The sequence below is a fragment of the Carassius auratus genome, chromosome 41 (genome assembly GCF_003368295.1).
Source record: "Carassius auratus strain Wakin chromosome 41, ASM336829v1, whole genome shotgun sequence".
Classification (NCBI taxonomy): Eukaryota; Metazoa; Chordata; class Actinopteri; order Cypriniformes; family Cyprinidae; genus Carassius; species Carassius auratus.
Window position 1 is genome coordinate 5,224,212 of NC_039283.1, and position 19,164 is coordinate 5,243,375.

At 34.9% G+C, this 19,164-nt stretch overlaps 2 protein-coding genes and 1 long non-coding RNA gene across 4 annotated transcripts; 1 reads left to right on the forward strand and 2 right to left on the reverse strand.

Annotated features, from left to right (window-relative positions):
- Nucleotides 1-1,100: 1,100 nt before the first annotated feature.
- LOC113059881 (cell wall integrity and stress response component 4-like) lies at nucleotides 1,101-6,242 on the forward strand. The gene is made up of 6 exons (XM_026228538.1): nucleotides 1,101-1,169; nucleotides 1,246-1,385; nucleotides 1,899-2,637; nucleotides 3,069-3,209; nucleotides 5,402-5,467; nucleotides 5,544-6,242. Exons 1-3 carry the CDS (start codon nucleotides 1,159-1,161, stop codon nucleotides 2,531-2,533), a joined length of 786 nt encoding a protein of 261 aa, XP_026084323.1. The 5' UTR covers nucleotides 1,101-1,158; the 3' UTR covers nucleotides 2,534-2,637; nucleotides 3,069-3,209; nucleotides 5,402-5,467; nucleotides 5,544-6,242.
- Nucleotides 6,243-6,363: 121 nt separating this feature from the next.
- Nucleotides 6,364-8,670, reverse strand: LOC113059882 (uncharacterized). Its single transcript, XR_003278172.1, has 4 exons — nucleotides 7,927-8,670; nucleotides 7,469-7,567; nucleotides 7,301-7,369; nucleotides 6,364-6,684 (listed from the first exon to the last, which is right to left on the reverse strand). It is a non-coding gene; the product is annotated as an uncharacterized LOC113059882 (long non-coding RNA).
- A 1,307-nt stretch (nucleotides 8,671-9,977) lies between these two features.
- On the reverse strand, nucleotides 9,978-14,657 carry LOC113059883 (uncharacterized). Of its 2 annotated transcripts, XM_026228539.1 has the most exons (8): nucleotides 14,554-14,657; nucleotides 14,302-14,402; nucleotides 13,662-13,772; nucleotides 13,528-13,584; nucleotides 12,631-12,747; nucleotides 12,178-12,246; nucleotides 11,191-11,304; nucleotides 9,978-11,109 (listed from the first exon to the last, which is right to left on the reverse strand). In XM_026228539.1, the coding sequence occupies exons 2-8, from the start codon at nucleotides 14,359-14,361 to the stop codon at nucleotides 11,023-11,025; spliced, it is 615 nt and encodes a 204-aa protein (XP_026084324.1). In that variant the 5' UTR covers nucleotides 14,362-14,402; nucleotides 14,554-14,657; the 3' UTR covers nucleotides 9,978-11,022. The 2 variants fall into 2 exon arrangements, with proteins under 2 accessions (XP_026084324.1, XP_026084326.1); XM_026228541.1 differs by lacking the exon at nucleotides 12,178-12,246.
- Between the last annotated feature and the right edge of the window lie 4,507 nt (nucleotides 14,658-19,164).

A 19,164-nucleotide genomic window follows, 5' to 3' on the forward strand; every position in this document is an offset into this window, starting at 1 on the left:
TAACACGTAAAAATAATTATCACACCACTGGTAAGGCTTATTCAGATTTTCTCATTCTCTGAATTATCATTATAAAAATAAAAACAATTCTGATTTTAAATGTGATGCAAATATTTTTTCTACAATAGCAACAGTGTTTACAACAGCAAGACCACTTTAGCCTGTAAACTCAATAATATCTATCTGGAAATAAATGTAAAAATATCAATGTCAATAAAAATGCATAATATACCTGACATGAAAGTGCAGTGTGAAGGATATGAATAACAAATGTAGCCTGTCATTTGTTTACATTGCAAAGGTGTTTTTGTTGTTTAGTAGCAGAAATATGCAGTTATTAGCCATGTCCACTGTATTTTTTGTTGGTTTTCATGAGACCCCCCTTGAAAAGACCAGGACCCCCCCATTGCCCCCCCAATCAAAATTGTCTGGAGCCGCCACTGAGTATAGATGAAAGTAAATCATTTGAACTATTAGGTCAGTGACTAGTGGTCATCTAGAACTCCTTTGGAAAATATCCCAGGTACAGTCATGGTTTCAGATAAAAATACAACAATACTTTATGTTACTGAATGGTTGCATTTAGAGAAAAGTACCATTTATCATTTAAATGTAAATACCTTGCATTATATCAAAGTACCTTTGGTAATCATAACATGGGACTACCACAGTATTATTGCCAGATTAATTTGCTATATTTAAAAGTAATTAAAATGCATGCCATACACCTACTCTAAGCAACCATGGTGTTGTCATGGTACTTTGAATAAAATAAGCTATAGGTACTTTATTGAAGTTATGAAATGAACTGATTAAATGTATACTTTGAGTGCAATGAACAGTAAGTTGGTTTGGAGAAAATCCTTTTCCAAAAGCATTAATGTAATGGAAACCTTACTATGGTGTAAAAAAAAAAGGTATTTAATAAATACTTTGACATTATGCTACTTTTTAAAGTGTGATTATCTAAAAAAACTCAATCATAATTACCAACCATTTTAAAGGTTTCTGTTATTAGTTAAGATTAGTAAATTAGTCTCACTCTGAGGAATACTGATTTCATTTAATTTTTTCATTGTACTTTTCTTTTTTCAGTTTGCAGATATTTATGAAAGACCTAATGACACCACTCATCTGATATATTTGGGGGCAGATGAGATGATTTTCAGGTCTGATTAACTCATAATCTTAGATTTACATCCAGTATGACAGAGTGGAAAACATCTTATAATGTTTCTCTTGCAGTAATGGGTCTGTGATCGCCTCTTCTCGTCTGCTGTTTGGGCCGACTCAAGTCAATCCAGAGCTTTTGAGAGGAATCTTTTTGCCTGCATACAAACGAATTCCTTCGCCGATACTAGAGATTGACATCAGCTACATTGAAAGTAAAATAACAGTCAAAAGTGGTTGATTTTAGATTGTTTACACATTGTTCAGTAACATTGACATTACTGACCATACTAAACATATAGAAGCTTATTATCACCAATGAATAAAAAACATAAGAAAGAACATTGTGATTTTTTAAAATCTCATAATTCTGATAATTCTCTTACAATTGCAAGTTTATGTTTTCATCTTCTTTTTTTTAGTTACAGACTTATAGATCTCAATTCTTCAAATTCTTCATGCAGAATTCTGAAGAAAAAAAATCAGAAACTGGAAGATGTAAACCAAGAATAGTGAAAAAAGTTAGAATTATGAACTTACATCTGACAATTCTACCAAATACCTACAAAGTTGCCTAAAACATAAGTAAAAAAACAAAAACAAAAGAAACTCTAATGTAATATAAAAAGTTGCAATGATTTTTTATTCTGTGGCGGAAATAAGCTTCCCTATAAAATTGACAAAAAAATGTATTAACTAACAGAAAGTACATTCAATTCCACCCACAGATGAACTACCAGGTGAAGAACCTCTTGAGGAAGAGAAGAACTTTAGCAGAACACCAATGACAACACACAAAGAAACACCTTTTACGACCATGTCCTCAATGACCACGCCCCTCACTTCCACTCCTGACATCATAACGGATGCTGAATCCTTCACCAGTCACCTTCCATCCACCCACTCACCCAACATGTCCACCTCTCTCCCATTGGGCTCCAGTGCTGTTGTAGGAAACATCACAAACCCAATCCACTCCACCACCTCCATACCCTTTAACACCACCACAATGCCCCTAAACACCACAACCAACTCACTGATGGATATTTCAAGTATTTCTACCAGACCCACCAATTCAGTAACCAATGGGACAACCCCAGAAGTCCCCAACAGGATCTCCACAGCAGCACCCATTGGTACCAACACTACAGCTTCCAATGGCACCACCACCATTGACACCATCACTACATTCCCAAATGCCACCATCACTGCAACCCCAAATGCCTCCACGACTACAGCCCCCAATAACACCACCACTGCAGCCCCCCAAAGCACATTTACCTCCATTCACAGCACTGTTGGAAAAACGACAATCAGCTCTACCATGTTTCAACAACTCAGGCCTCGAAGACCACAGCCATGAACCATTCACCTACTACGGCCAATACTTTGGTGCCTGGATGGGCGGTTGCTCTGTTAGCGCTGACGGCTGTCAGCCTCTTCCTCCTCCTCATCCTCATCATTCTGGTGAGTGATCAAGGTTTCAGGAACAATGTAATATAAACCTTTGGTTTTATAGTAGAAAATGGTACCAACTTTAAAATAAAACAAAACCATTTGTGGTATGTTGCATATATTTGATTGTATAACTATTTTAATATATAATAAAACTGACCAACTTCTGTACTACTATTCAGCAGTACATTGATACCATATATATATATATATATATATATATATATATATATATATATATATATATATATATATATATATATATATATAATGTAACCTTTGATAGGCTATATAACATGCTACTAAATGATTACCATTTTTATATATAAAGCAAGATGTTTGTGGTGAAATACTTAAAATAATAGCCAAGGTGGTACATTTTGGGATTGTTTTTGTCAGCATTAACAGTTTACTATTAAAGGACAAGGTGTTCCTCCTCTCAGGTGGTGCTATGGTGCTGTTGTCCAAAACGAAGAGTTTTCGTGAATGAAGTTGAAGAGATGAATCCTCCCATGTACTTCAGTCCTGACATCCCTATGTATTCAACGGAAAGCACATTTGATACATCCAACGGCAAACAAGCGGTGCGATACTTTTCATAAGTATATTTCTCATACTGATGCAGCTTGGCTTTTGTTTTGTTCCTATACTTTTTGGTCATGAAAAAGAGTGTAAGTTAATTCGGTAACAAAAGCGACCGGCTTAAATTTTCAAGACTTATTACTGAATTTTAAAAGTGAATGTTCTATACTGTAAGAACAGAACGGACTTTGACAAACTTGCACTTTGTTCCTTATTATTTGCTGTTGCTTGTCAATAATTTGTAGGGCTGACAAAATTGTGAGCTCAAGAAAGTGTTGTTATATTAATTTAAAAATATTTAAAATTTTTAATTAAATAAAGTTGACATAAAATATAAATATAAGATATATAATAATAATAATAAATAAAATATGACATAACAACTAATTTAAAATGATTAAAGAATTACTTTAAACTTAAAGTATTCAAATTATAAATTAATATTCAAAACTTATAAATAAAAATAGCTCAATAGAAATATAAAAATCACTAATAAAATTAACAAAGGTTCATAATAAAATTACTAAATTTAAAATGAAAAGATAAAAATAAATATTAAAAACATATAAACAAAATATGAAAGAAAATTCTGCATTCTCTGTCACTGGGGCAATACCCTTTCAAAAGGTTCTCATGTTTACCATTTAGGTACTATACGCATTCTTTAGGATGACAGTTTTTGTAATTTGTAATAGTACATAAATAATAAACAAAATTAAAACACTGCATTCTATGATGCAATACAAAAGTAGCAGGAGTAAGTTAGGTATTAAATACCGTAAAAGACTCAATACACATTCATATTTACAATAGTTATCAGTTACAGGATTTACTCCGAAGATTGAAGTCTGAAGGGATTAGCTACGGTTACCTGCTCGTACAGACATAACGGATCTGCTCTTGCCTGCTGCTGTATGAACGGGACAATTTGACAGTGACGCCTGTTAGTAAAGGCAGGTAGTGAAAACACTGACTGTGTGAATGCAGCCCTGTGGTCAGAAAGCATCAAGAAACATGTAATTTAACAGCAAAACTCATTGAAAAGCATGCATTTGAACCATTTCCCAAAATACGTCTAACAATATAACAAGTCAAAGACTATATATAAACATACTGCAAATCTTGTTTTACAACTTGCAGCTTTATTTTGAAGGGAAACAGAGGCGTTTATAGAGGGGTTCTCCATCACCATCTCAGTCCATGTAAAATACTGACCCCACAATCTCAGATCAGAAATAGGGAAAATTGGCTACTGTTACCTGGTGTCCCAGCACCACCGTCGCTTGCACAGGCCCCTCTTTGTGCAGCCCTGACTAAGAAACCTGAAGCGTGGGAAACTCGACTCTCGTCCAGAGACTGGGAGGTCTCCGTCCATGTCTCCTCCATCGTCCAGTAGCTCCGGCGTCACCGCTCACAATGCCCTGCCTACATTGGAACAATAATGGGATCCAGGAGAGAAAGACTTAAACTCTGAATCCAACCCTCATTGAGGCCTCCAGGGATGAATGCATCCGAGCAGCAGGTTTTGGTGGACAGCTGATCAGAGCACCAGAGACTGATAAACTGAACAGAGCTGAACGGAAGCGTTTGTTAGGGTGCTGGCATTTTTATTAATAACAAGTTGCAAGATTCACAGTGATGATATAAACAAAATTTTCTAAATCACCTGAAACAGCCCAATGGGGACAAAAAGGATTCTTTTTTTTAATTTAAAAATAATAAAAACAACATTTTATAGTAAGAAAAAAAAAATTGAGAAATAACAAAAAAGACATCTTATAACAGACAAGAATCACTATATTTATGATAAAAGTAAATTGAAAGAAAATGAAAAATATACAAAAGTATAAGTAAATACATAAACGAGTATATATATATATATATATATATATATATATATATATATATATATATATATATATATATATATATATATATATATATATATATATATATATATATATATGTATGTGTATAACATTACATCTAAATAGAAATAAATGATCAAAATAAACAAGAGCAATAAACAAAACCCATAATATTAATAAATAATAATTAATAATAGTAATATATAAAAAAAGTTCTTAACATAATTACTTTTTGACATAAAAAGTTGTTTCTAAGGCTGATGGAAGTTATAGTATATAAAAGCCCTTCATTGTCATCTAATGTTAACTGACTCTTGTTTTAACAGGATGTCAGAGAAAAACCTCCGATAAACCGCACAGGAATGTACGTGGTGAACAAATGAAGGACACAGGTATAGTAAAACACACATATGCTTCACATCACATCACACTTCTGTAAAAAGAACTCACTTTAACTCCATCATTCAGGTTTTCTGACCCCCAGCAATGTCCTTAAGAAGAACGAGGCCTGCAGAAACCCTTATGTTGGATGAATAACTGTCATACATCTGGCACTGCACAGCAGGATGCTAAACCGACAGGGAAATGATTTTACATGCCTTTATGATTTAGAATTTATTTTCCTACCATATACCTTTGCACAAAGTAATTTGTAACTTGTAAAAATGGATTGAATGATGACAGTCATGTGCTGTATTAACAGAGATTTAGTGTAATTAAAAAGAGCTTTTTAAAATGGTTGTGTGGCGGCTTTAATATTTTTGAATATTAATGGAAAATACTGTTTCATTGGGAAAAAATCCTTTTTTTTTTTTTGTCACACTGCCTGGTTGTACCACAGATCAAATGTAGGAGTTTTAACAAATTTGTGCAATGGGTATCAGATTCAATATGAAATAAACCAAACAGAAGTAGACGGCTCTGTGCCACTTCAGCTCAAATTCTTTCTAATAGCAAAGAGGGTAAAACTGTGCCAGGCATTAACTTGATTGATTGCGAGTATTTCAACAACAAGAACATAAATGTGTCAGAGGAAATGTGAAGCAAGTGAAATTCTGCAGATTATCTCAGCGGTCAAATGTAATCTGTGATGAAATTTCATTTTTCCCGTATTTTTGTCTATGCTGTTGTCTATCCAATAAATAGTTGTATTTGACATGATCAGTTTATTCTGCATATGGAAGTGTCTGATCACTGGTTCCTGAAACAAGTGAATGTTCTGCTGGTCATGTGAACAACAAAATAATTTGTTTACCTTTAAAATAAAGCATTTATAACTGTGTGTGTAAGAAAGTAGGTTAAATTATAAATCACCGCATTAGATTAACTTTAATTTGCCAGCTCTTATTCTATGGCTTTTTTGACAACATTTTGATTTCAATGTTGTGCCAGAACAAAGTGCTGGGCTGAAATAGCTCCAGTCCAGTAGGTGGTGCAGTCTTCCTCAAGGCAATGGTTAAATGGTAACATATACATAAACAGAAGCAGGCAGAGAGAAGTCATCAGCCCATCTCAGCATGAGGCTCCTGTGTTTTCAACCACAGTTCTAAGGCAAATTTGGTTCCAGTGCTGATTCGTTCAATGTCCTCACCAAGAGACCTCCGTCACACTGACAACATACAGAAAACAGACACTCAAAACAATAAAATTAATTCTTAAAGAATTACTTCACCCAAAAATGAAGATGTACTTACCCTCAGGCCCTCCACGATGTAGATGAGTTTGTCTCTTCATCAGAACTTCATTTGTCTCTTCATCAGAACAGATTGGAGAAATGTGGCATGACATCACTTGCTCAAGCATGGATCCTCTGCAGTGAATGGGTGCCGTCAGAATGAAAATCCAAACAGCTGATTAAAAGATCCCAGTAATCCACATGTCTCCAGTCATCCAGACGTTTTTAACTTCAAACCACTGCTTCCAGCTAAAAAAATTTTGTGATGTTTTTATCAGCAGTTTGTATTCTCATTCCGACGGCACCCATTCACACACTTGCTCACAGAGGATCCATTGGTGAGCAAGCGATGTAATGCTACATTTCTCCAAATCTGTTCTTATGAAGAAACAAAATCATCTACAGTATATCTTGGATTGCCTGAGAGTGAGTCAATTTTCATTCAATTTAAATTTTGGGGTGAATTATTCCTTTAAAAGAGATTAATGATGTTCTCCATTCCTGATGGTCTGTGGCAGGTCAGATGGTATTTGAATAGAATTCTTCTCACCGTCTACAGCAGACTTGCATCAACCCACACACACACACTGTCTTCAGCAGGATCAGGGTGCAAACAAGTCTGAGAAAATCAGAAAAAGATCTTATGAAACACATGGACTTAAAATCAGCAACATTTTTAGTAGTTTTTACAGTATGTGTGGATGACCCAGAGTTGTACCTGAAGCTGCAGGTGTGATTGAGAGCTCTTCGGTAGTATGTACGTCACGATGTGATGTCTCTTAGGCAGTCCTCTGGACAACATGTGCAGATACGCTGACTGGACAGAGAACACAAGTAGAATACAAAAGATGAATTTAATTCTTCACTATTTCTTGGTCAATAATCTAATAAGTAGCCTACATTTGTGACTTTGTACAAATATTATTACAAACTTGTGGAGTTAATGCAGCTCAAGAACTTAAAAAAACCTGGATTACTTAGTCTGCTATTCTAATAATATAATTTGTAATTAAAATATTGTATTAAATTAAAATGCGAAACACGTAATGTTCATCAAGTAGTCTCAGGACCCTATTGTATACAAATGCAATAACTAATACAATTAAATTTAATAAATACTTATATCGTATTAACTGTCTGATTAATAATGCACTGTTTATGTAATACAATATGTACCTTTTCATCCAGCTCCACATGGCCGCCTGAACAAACAAATTACATCCATTAGTCCTGAACCCCAAAATATTCTCACACTCACATGCTGGCAACATTTCTGTGTCTGTTTTTACTTCAGCCGACAGCATCACAGTCTCTGATGGAAAGTAAGATTTGAAATTGATAAAGAAACTATTTAAAATAACCTTTTAAAAAGTGTGGTCCACAGAACCAGACAAAACTGAACAAAATGAGCTCACTCGTGTGAATCATAAACATGAGCAGACACACATATGTGAGTGGGGATCTGAGGAATCATTTGGGAGATGACACCCTCACCGGGTGGAACCCAAACATTGGAGAAGATCTGGAAGCTGGAGGCGTGACGTGTTAGCAACAGTCTCTGATTGGCTGATTACAGCCACGCCCACATCGACCCCATGGCGAGGCTATCTGGGGCAGGGAGTCTGCCTCTGAGTGAGACAGGTATTTGATGGGGCAAAACAGTTTGACAATGAGGACAATGAGTTTGATACACAACAATAATAAAACTCCTGGATTAAAGGGATTTAATTAACAAAACTCAAATGACCATAAAATAACCTTCAGAGGAACTCCTCCATCACACAGCCGGTAACATAAAATAAATCTGTTACTCTCTAAAGAACAGCTCACTGTTGCCTGATTCTCAACACTACTGACAAAGTGTCCAGTTATGCTCTAGAAAAAAAGACAAATATATGTTTACCCATAAATGAGCACATACTATAGACTCCTATTGCTTTGATATTGTTCTAATTATAGCGTGACTGTATTATAATTATTTGTAATGTATATAATTATATATATAATTATATAATTAATTAAAAAATTCAAATGTTTGGTTATTGTCCAGCAGTGTATTTGATGTCTCAACCAAATAAAAGTAAGAGATTGGATAATAATAATAATAATAATAATAATGTAATTTATTAGAGGTTCTGACAAAATGTTAATTGCTGCAGTCTAATTATTTATTTTATTTGAATTATTTATTGCAAAGTCTGCACCACTTCTGTGGCTAATATTAATTTCATAGGGATCCAGCAGCAGAAGTTAAGTGACATTGTGCAAATACTACTGACCTATATATGCTTTTTTAACAAAGTGTGTTCATCCTTTGCTGGGCTGATAAAAAAAAAAAAAAAAAGGGCTGATATCATAAATTAAGAGTATACCCAGTTCTCAAGACATCACTTCACCAGTGGATTGCTTGAAACCCCTTGCCCCATCACTTATTCACAATACAGCATGCCTTGAGTACTATTTTTATACAGTCTATGCTTGAATACCTTATATTTTACTTAAATTCTATATAATTTTATTTATAAATGTATTATTTATATGTGTATATGTATATAAACTAATTAACTAATTAATGATGAATAACACACCCACTATATACTATAGAAATGTATATAGTATGAATATAGCCTAGTAAATACAATTATATGAAAATAAAATTTTTCCCTCATTATTTGAAATATTACACTGTAAAACAAAACACTCATATTGAATTACATACAGTAGCCTATACTCATCAAGGTAATTCACTTAACGATCCAGGAAATCGTCAGAGGGCATGAATGAGTGTTTGTTTAGAGCAGAAACACACTCATAATGTCCAGTCTAGACTGTAACAAACACCATCCAAACCGATCCTCCCGAAAAATGGATTCTGATGTTTTAAAATAAAAGTCCTCTTACCCTGCTGTAAGGCTCATCTAATGAATATTAACTAGAATCCTTTCCACAAATCAGGAAAGTGTATTGGTCTGACATAATGATGCATAATCCATATTCATAAGCGTCTTCTGATGTTTTATAATAAAAGTCTGCTTATATAAAATAGTTTTTAATTATTCTAACATAAAACTGATATCAAGAAAATCCTATGAAAATACAATTCGATTTTTCAACCCATTTGCAGGACTAAACTGTTCTCTGCACAATGATTTGCTGAGAGTTTATATTAATATCTGTCGATTTAACTGTGTGTGCGCACTGTGAAAAAAACTCTAATAAAAACAGTATTAGATTGTGTAATAAATCAAGTTTATTTGAAATATCATTCAGTCAAATACAAACACAAACACAGCCATATTACTACATACTACTTGTTTTCATTTTACTACACGTCAACAGTTCACTGAGAACAGGCACAATGCAAATCTCACATGCTGTCACAAAGACAAAGATCTACAGACACAGAACGGACGACACATGCTTCCACAAGAGGATTTTACATCACCAAAGTCGAGCCCTTGACTGAGGGTTCAACCTCTGACCTTTATTAGGGTGTCCATGATTTTGGTCACAAGTGGTGGCACTTACAGAGTTGGCAGTCATCATAGCTTTCCTGAAGAATCAGTACGGATTAAACAAGATGACAAAAAAAGCCAAGCGATGCTGTTTAGTTATTCACTGGTGTTTAAACTCACATTACTCTGCTTTAGAGGAGTTTCACTGAACACGGGCCACATTTATCAAAGCTCTTATTTAAAGGATTTTTTTTTTTGGTAAGCATATATATATATAAAATAATTTGGCTTGCTTACAGTGTTGTTACATTTTTATGGTTCAAGTGCTTTTATTTTCAAATTGCAATTCAAATGAACATATATCAACTTGCTAAATGTAGCACCCATATGTCCTCATGTGGCTAAAACAAACATACAAAGATTCATGCAAAAGGTGGTACAAAATGCGATAAACACGCTTACCCATCTATACATTGATAACACTGGATTCTGGTCTAGATTTCTGGGTAGACATCTGATTAGAATTTCATGCTAAGAAGCTTCAGTTTGTAAGAGCGAAAAGTCATGAGGTACGAATAACTATTAAGTTGAGCATTCGATATTACAGCATTCCTAAAGCCTGTGAGAGCGACAGCCAAGCAAAAAACACGATTTTATCCCTTTTATTTAAAAAAAAAATATTTAAAACTTCACAAAAGTTATTTTTTTTTCCTGTTGTTGTGGTTGGTTACCTGTGAGTGGTTTGTAGGTGAAACAGTCCTCTTTTGCAGTTGGTGAAAAACTGTGCTAAAGCTGTGCCCTTCTGCCTCTTGTTTTGTCAGTTTCCGGCGTGGATAGCGTTCTGGGTCTGAACGCCAACACCATAATGTTGGTTTGCTGTAGAGTGTGGGATAGGCGTCAGCTCCTGAGGGTAAACAGTAAAAAGCCTTAGAACATTAATAGATACTTTAAACAGAAAACATAATTCTCAGATATTGAGATATACCTTTATGGCACTAACAGAAAGGGCGTAGACCCCAAAAAGAGAAACAACCAAACCAATGGCACATGCTAGCATCAGGAAACCGATCAGTGTCACCAAGATCCCATTCACTAAGAACTGTAATACAAACCACAAATACAACAGTTTATTCCAACAGCACTGTTCTATGGTAAAACTATTTATACAAACACCCCGGTATTTACATATGCAAATAATAAGACAAAAAAACAATGGAAAATGGAAAATGTTATACTTCAATTAATCAGTCATCGTATTCCGAAATTCTGATTTCGATATTTGGCCATTTGCTTTATGTCCAATTTCAATTTTTCCACTTTTTTTGTGAAGAAAATGTAAAATATAAATTTGCTAGAATTACATTGCATTCACCTTTATACATATGTTATTGTATTTTAGCTGTTGTTTTTATATTTTCAGTTTACATTTTAAGTTTGAATAATTTTCTTATGTGATTTTGCCTTTTACTTACGTGATTTACTGTATTTTAGTTAGTTGCCAATTTTCTTTTAAGGTTGTACAATGTTTATGTTTTTTGTTTTTGTCTTATATTTCTATTTTCAACTTTTTCTTTGATATTAGTTATTAAATTAATATAATACTATAATTTAATAAAAATAATTAAAAATATTTTTTAAGTAAAATTTTATTTAATGGTTTTATTTTATTGGTTTATTTAACAACAACACTGATGCATCAATAAAGCCATGCCACTCTTTAGTTATTGGTATTATTTGTCATCTAAAAACCCATATTGGTCAAACACTAGTCTAAATTGTGCATCAAAAAGCAAAGTTATTTGAAATGTATAAATGCCTGTGGCATAAAACACTAAGAATTGTGCATTGCACCAGTCTAAAACTAGGGGGGAAATTGTTATTATATTCATCTTGAACCGAATTATGAATCCAGCTTAGAGTCTCAGGGTGTGTAGTTTTCCCACTGCATCGTAAAGCTTGTAATGCGACTCACCTCTTTTTGTGCCTCTTTCTCTCCATCTCCACAGCAGGCCGAAAGAGAGTGAAGTGGGTCACAACACCACTGAAACAAGCAGGAGAGAGCCTGGAGTCACATCTCTCTTTCTACTCACACACACTCAACCACAGTCTGCCGTCTGACAGAGAACGAGGTTCAGATCGATGTACATCTCCCTGATTCCTACACTCAAAATCATCTGCTTTTCTGTTCCACATTCATGACAGGCACAAATAAAAATTGCCAGCTCGACTGAAATCGTTGTTTGGCAATGAACAAAGCAAGCGGACCATTTGAAGTATAACATTTTCCCCTTTTTTAACAGATGCTTGTGCTATTTCAATAACTGAGGGATCTGTTTTTTGTTTTGTTTTTTACAGTATAAGAAATATCGAGTCACTTGTGTCTTGGCTCGAGGATGAGCAGGTTGGGGCGTCTCTGTTTGTTTACCTCTGTGTCCCTGTAGTAGTACGAGTCTCCTCTGAATGGGATGTGTCTGGCCATGAGCCCAAATCCAACAATATCAAATGCTGCTGTTAGTAACTGCAGAACAAATGTTGTCAGCACCTGCAACAAATGAAGAGACATGTATTTCAACAATAAATAATAATCTCTTTTCCAATAGCATAATGGTAAAAATCTCATTTCCAATAATCAATGCAGAAAAATTCAGTGAAAATATTGGCAGTTAACTATAGTTAACTAAAATCCTAAAAAGCATGAAATAAACTGAAAATTAAAGAAATAAAATAAACTGTAAAAACGTTTCATTTCAGCTATAGCTGCCCAGGCAACATTTCTGATTTGAATTTTGTTTAACTTGATTTACTAAATTAAAACTAAAATTTAAAACTTACCAAAAACTATATAGCAATATATTTAAAAGACAAAAACTATGAACATTACTAAAACTCTTAGAAATATAAAAACAAAAACTGATTCAGTTAACAATAATAAAATCTACATAGACATAAAAGCAGATTCAAAATATTAATTAAAGCTATCAAAGTATTTCAATGATACAAAAATAACACTTTTACAAACTGCCCCATAAAAAAACAAAACTAAATGTGGTTGCATGGTCCCTTCAGAAGTCATTCAAGTAATGTGCTGCAATCTATGTGAATGGTTATTGACCAAAATACAGTATATGCAAAGAAGACCTTTGCTGAAAAGTTTGTTATTGCTGTGACTGCACTTACAGTATTTGGTCAATACAGGACGAGGAGGAGCAAGGTCCTTCTGACAGAAGGATTTAAATAAGGTGACTTGATTTATGTCAACTGACTGAACTCGAACACTTTCTAATTTTCAGATGATATTCATATATGTGTATTCATACTGTACCAAACATTTAGATGGCTTTCTCCCAGTGTGCACCAGGACAACACCAGTTATGACAAGCTGTAGGAAACAGAGCCACATGTCACATGACTGAATTTAAACATCTTTAATGTATTTCAATGCGTGTGTTTTTGTACCTGAGCACCGTTGACGATGAGGATGATGATTTCACGCTGGATATGGTAGTGCAGCTTATACACAATTGTGCTCAGAATTACAGTAAACACACCAATTATGATCTCAATAGCCTAAACCAAAGAACACAAAATTACAATCACTATTGCAAACAAACTGCAGTTTTACATGCTGAAATACATTAGTATTTTAATTTAGTTAATCTGTCTATATTTCATATTAGTATTACTATTATTAATTCTGTTCCTGATTAAAAAATAAGTCTGTATTTTTAAGACAAATAAGCCAAGCTGAAATGTAATTATAATTGTTTTATCTTGATTATATTAAGTTCAGTCCGTAAGAGTGTATGCGTGTGTTGCATCTCTGATATGGGTGTGTCCTTGGATGTTGGCCAGATATTGTTTATTAAATATACTACATGTGCTACATACTAAACTAAAGCCTAAATGTGATCTTCAATAGGACAGCACCTACTGAATTGCTAAAAACACATATGCAACATACCAGCAATATGTAAACAACGTGTTCAGCCTATAAATTCAAGCGTAATGATACGGGCTAGTTGATAAAACATCTGTAGCTGATGATCCAGAGGAAAATTAGCAATATAATAATGTGACAGTGCGTAATGTAACTCACGCCAAGTGTCTTGGGCTCCGCGCTTTTAAACGCTTTAATCTGAGACGCGTACAGCGACATGCTGATAGATCACCAATCACTCATCAATAGCGCACGATCCGCTGCAAACAAAGTCACAACAGCATACATCAACGAAACGAGGTGCGGACGAGCTAACGCGTTGTTCATGCATATATTTAATGATATTTTCAACCCATTCACTATTTTTAAGTATATTAGCGTGATCGTGCGTGCTGAGGAGCGCTCGCTTACCTTTGCGCACTGGCGTGCTGTTCTGCAGCAGAGTCTGAGCGCGCGACGGCTCTCCGCAGTGTTGATGTCATGAGGGGAGGCGGTGGCTAAACAAAGAGAAAACCAGGTTGGCTCGGTCCCGAGCAGAACTCACTCATTCCACCAGCCCATATTCCAGAAAACACCCCTGCAAGCGCTCGAGAGTGGGGTATTTTTAAACCGGTTATGAATTATGTAAACAATAAGAGCTGAGTCAAGAGTGTCTTGGGAGAAACTGCAGGCTTGAAAATTTGTGAAACCATAATGTCCATAATGTCTTGCATATATGGACTGTGGGTGGGGTGTGCATGTCTAGAGACTAGAGTAGGCCTAATGGGTAAAGAATAAATAAGTGGCTCTCAACCAGTGGTCAATCAAACGTTCATGGGGCCTCAAGATGATTTAAGTTCAATTAAAAAGCTGTATTTTATACTCAGAATTTGTGCTCTGCATTTAATCCAAGTGTGCAAGAACACACCCCCGGAGCAGCGGGAGCCATATTGCTGCAGCCAGGGGCGCTGCACAAGATCCCGGGCCCTGTCCTAATACAAGCCCCCCCCCCCCCCCCTTTTGAAATATGTATTCCATATTTGATGTATCCCTCTCTTCCTTTGGGGCCCTGGTAATCGGTACTGGTTTTAACCCCAGTCCTACACCCCTGGCTGCATCGCCCAGGGAGCAGTTGGGGGTTCGGTGCCTTGCTCAAGGGTCTCATCTCAGTGTGGAAGAGAGCACTGGTTATTCACTCCCTCTACTGACAATTCCTGCCGGACCTGAGATTCCAACCTGCAACCTTTGGGTTGATAAATATTATTTTAGTTCCTTATTAAAGTTATTTTAATCTATGGACACTACTAGTTTCTGTAAATTAAAAAATGGGGGTGAGGAGCTTACTCCTTAAACCTTACTCTTCAATGGGGATGAGGAGTAAAAATCTTTGCACTGTGGTGGACCTTGTCAAAAAGGTTGAGAACCACTGGAGTAAAAGATACATCCAACTCTAGTGCTGTATTGTCATTAGTCATAATTATTACATAAAAGGCTAATCTATGACACAAATAAATCAGAATTATGACATGTGAGTTATAAATAAGGCATTAAAAAGTATTTATATATATAAATAGCTGCCCGCTGCTCCCGGTGTTTGTTCATGGTGTGTTCACTTCTCCCTGCTGTGTTTGTGCACTTGGAAGGGTTAAATGAAGAACACCAATTCTGAGAATGGGTTACCATACTTGCCAAATGTCACGACTTTCAATTTCCGGACGTTTCATATCAGTTTAAACTTTTTTTCATAATTTTGAATGTGATAATTTTACATTTATTTATCAAGCATATTTTTTCCTATGCAGCTGAAATTGGCTTCCATAAAATAATGATTATCCTTTTTCTTTAGAATCTGTATTGGAGAGCAAGTTATATTTGTATTAATAAATGTGCCCTTTTCCCCCAACACTTAGAAAGTATTGAGGAAATATTGTCAGAATAACATTTCAGATTTTTTTTCCCACCAACTTTAAAAACATCAACAGCCAATCAGAATCCATTCATAGACAGATGACATCATAGCAGCATGTAGAATATTGAGCATTTTGTTCATGAAATCAGCAAGAAGTGTGCTAAAGGTCCCAAAGAACATTACCATACAAAAGTGTGTATAACATATGATCAAAAAAATTACAAATCATCTAGTGGGAAATGAGTATGCTGTATTATATCGAACAATTCCATCAAAAAGAAAGAACTCTACATGATGATTAAACTTTTGACTAGATAAACTTTGGCCATAACTGTGTGGTTGTTCAGGGTTTTGGATACTCAATCAACCCCAACCTTTAGAAGACTAAAGTCACAGTCGATTTTATTAGATCACATCTTTATTTCGCTATCAAGGATACAACTGAGAACTGAAATTTGAGCTTAGATCTTCAACTACAACAGGCCATCAGACCCTCATCTACATATCATGATCAAACATAACCAGAATTCTCAACCGTACCAAGGATCCTTCCTATGTCTTTTGCTGAGCTCCTAACTATAGTAGCTGGTTCCTACTGCAGCCAGCAGAGCACAGATCGCGTTGATGGCCAACATTTAGCATGTCCACAAGTACAGTGATAATGCACAGTCGTGACCCCCAAAACTGTAAACACCTGCACCAACTGCACACACATACACACACACTTCAGTAAAATATACTTTAAATCCGACAAACTTTCCTTAATCATTTCCCTCCAAACAGTAGGAAAAAGGGAAAAAATTTGAGGGAAAATCTATTTAAAATTAACATGAATTATGAACAACATCTGTTTCAAGCTGCTGAAACAAATAAGGCTGAAACAATTCCAAGTCCATATTGGTTTTTGTGGTCAGCATGCTGTCAACAAAGCTTAACTCGTATTTAATATTGCTGTGAAACTGCATCCAAATACACGTGTCCAGCTCACACCCTCAGTGAGAGAGGCAACCCCTTTAGGAGCATCCTGGTCTTTGGTGATAGACTGGACTCTTCTAGTTCCACCGAGCTTGACTTTAGGTCTGGAGACTGTTTTTTCCTCCAGCGGGATAATAGGAAACCCTACACTACCCTCACTCCAGTCGCCTCAGTAGTCATTGAAGAAACCGTCATCATTGAAATCAAACTCCAGTAGCCTAGCCTAAAAATCATGTCGGTTTTCCTCTAGCACATCACCAATTTCTCCACTTTCTCAAAAAATGGGTTAGGAGCACTGGTCATATGTTCCAGGAGCATTTCAAAGAGACTAAATTGAACAAAGAGGTCTCATCAGTAGCACAGACATTCTGATTCCCAAAGAGAATTGTTCTGTGCACAAAAGACTAATTAATACCAGTGATGTTGTGATTAATTGCCTCAACTGCAGGGATGGGAATAAAGTAAAGAAAAGAAACACTCCATGTTTCCTGGAAATGTACTACACATGTGAGTGGGCTGGACAAACCACCTGTAGAAAAACACACTCTTTTCTCTCTATATGCACCAGACACTTTCTCATAAACACTCCATGTTACAAGGACTTCATAAGATAACACAAATGTTTACTTGTGAATGCACCACAAATCATACTGCACTACTTGCTTCTTCTTAAATACCTCTTTTGCACAATATCATGCACAGTTGTTATGTAAAGTACTTGTATAGTCTGCTTTAGGTTATGTGTATGTATAGTCAACTATTTATTGTATAGTTAGATTACCGCTTGAGATAGTTCGCTATGTAGTTACGTTACGTCCAGACATATAGTGGAATGACAATAAAACTCAATTTGATAAAGATCAACTTGAAGAGCATGTGCTTTTTTTGAAGATATCAACCCCTGTTGTGCCCATTTTCGGCCCCTGCCATATTATTACCCTCTCTCATTGAAATCGCTAACTGAGTGATTCTATAATAGCAGGCACATTTGGTGTCCAAAGTTATTTATTTCTTCTTTTTTTCAAATGGTTATATTTTTTTAGTATTTTTTTTTTTTACAGTTATAAAAAATGGCAGCTGTGGTTGCCAGAGTTATAGCGTAAAAACGCTGTAGCTATTACAGTTTTGCCTTATATTTACAGTTAAATACCGTAATTTCATTAGCTGATATAATGTAACTTATTGAAGTACTGAAATCAATTTTGTACCTTTGTAATACACTGATAACCACCAAAAGCAGGTGGTGAAGAGAAAATCACGTGTTAAAACAAAGTTCATCACAAGCTGCTTTTTAATAATTACATGCTTAGAAGGTGCACATTCACACAAGCACTAAACAACATCATAGTGAGACTCATTAAACTGAAATATTCAATAAACATTAATTTAACAATATTCTATGTAACATACAACCCTAATAAACATAACAGATAAGAAAAAAAAATAGAAGAAACATTGTTATTTTAAAGAAAATACATTAAATTCAAACTAAATTTGAAATGCAACACAGAGAATTCCGGGAACGTCAGTTTACGGTTTTTTTTCTTCTGTAAATTAACGTTAACTGTTTAACGGGTTTGTACTGTAGCATTTTCACTGTTTTTTTTACCATTAAAATCACAGTGATTTTTTACAGTGTATAGTCAATAAAAATAAAAAGTGTCTTAAATATCTCAAAATCATGATTTCTTGTTGTCCGAATGAGTCAGTTATTTCCATTATGTATCATTGTGTAATTATGTATCATTTTTTAATCTAAAAAGTTCTTATACCAAGAGTTAAGAACGTCAACACTGTAACAATAGCAAAAGCGAAACAAAATTTATTACCGAACACAAATTGGGTTATTTAAAGGTATTTCAATCATAATTTCATTAGTGCCATGTGCTCTTTGCATCTATGATGGCAAGTGGAGTTTTTGGCAAAAATGAAATAAAATAGTCAGTTCTGAAACCGCCAAACTCTGTTACCAAGGTAGAGTAAACAATGCTGACAATAGTGTAACAGAATTGACAGTCCACCAGATAATTCTGTCAATTCTGTTTTTTTACAGCTCTGTTACTTAAAGGGCCAACTCATTTTATGAACTATTTTCACACAAAAAAAAAAAAAAAAAAAAAAAAACTGGATAATGTATATAATAATATATATAATGTATA

Excerpts from the sequence above, each read along its gene's own strand:
- LOC113059881 (XM_026228538.1), top strand. Across the intron at positions 1,386-1,898 it reads TGACATCAGCTACATTGAAA|ATGAACTACCAGGTGAAGAA; the intron begins GTAAAATAACAG and ends TTCCACCCACAG.
- LOC113059883 (XM_026228539.1), bottom strand. The coding sequence starts at position 14,361 with ATGTCGCTGTACGCGTCTCAGATTAAAGCGTTTAAAAGCGCGGAGCCC. Across the intron at positions 12,247-12,630 it reads ACTACTACAGGGACACAGAG|TGGTGTTGTGACCCACTTCA; the intron begins GTAAACAAACAG and ends TGCTTGTTTCAG. Across the intron at positions 11,110-11,190 it reads TTTCTGTTAGTGCCATAAAG|GAGCTGACGCCTATCCCACA; the intron begins GTATATCTCAAT and ends GTTTACCCTCAG.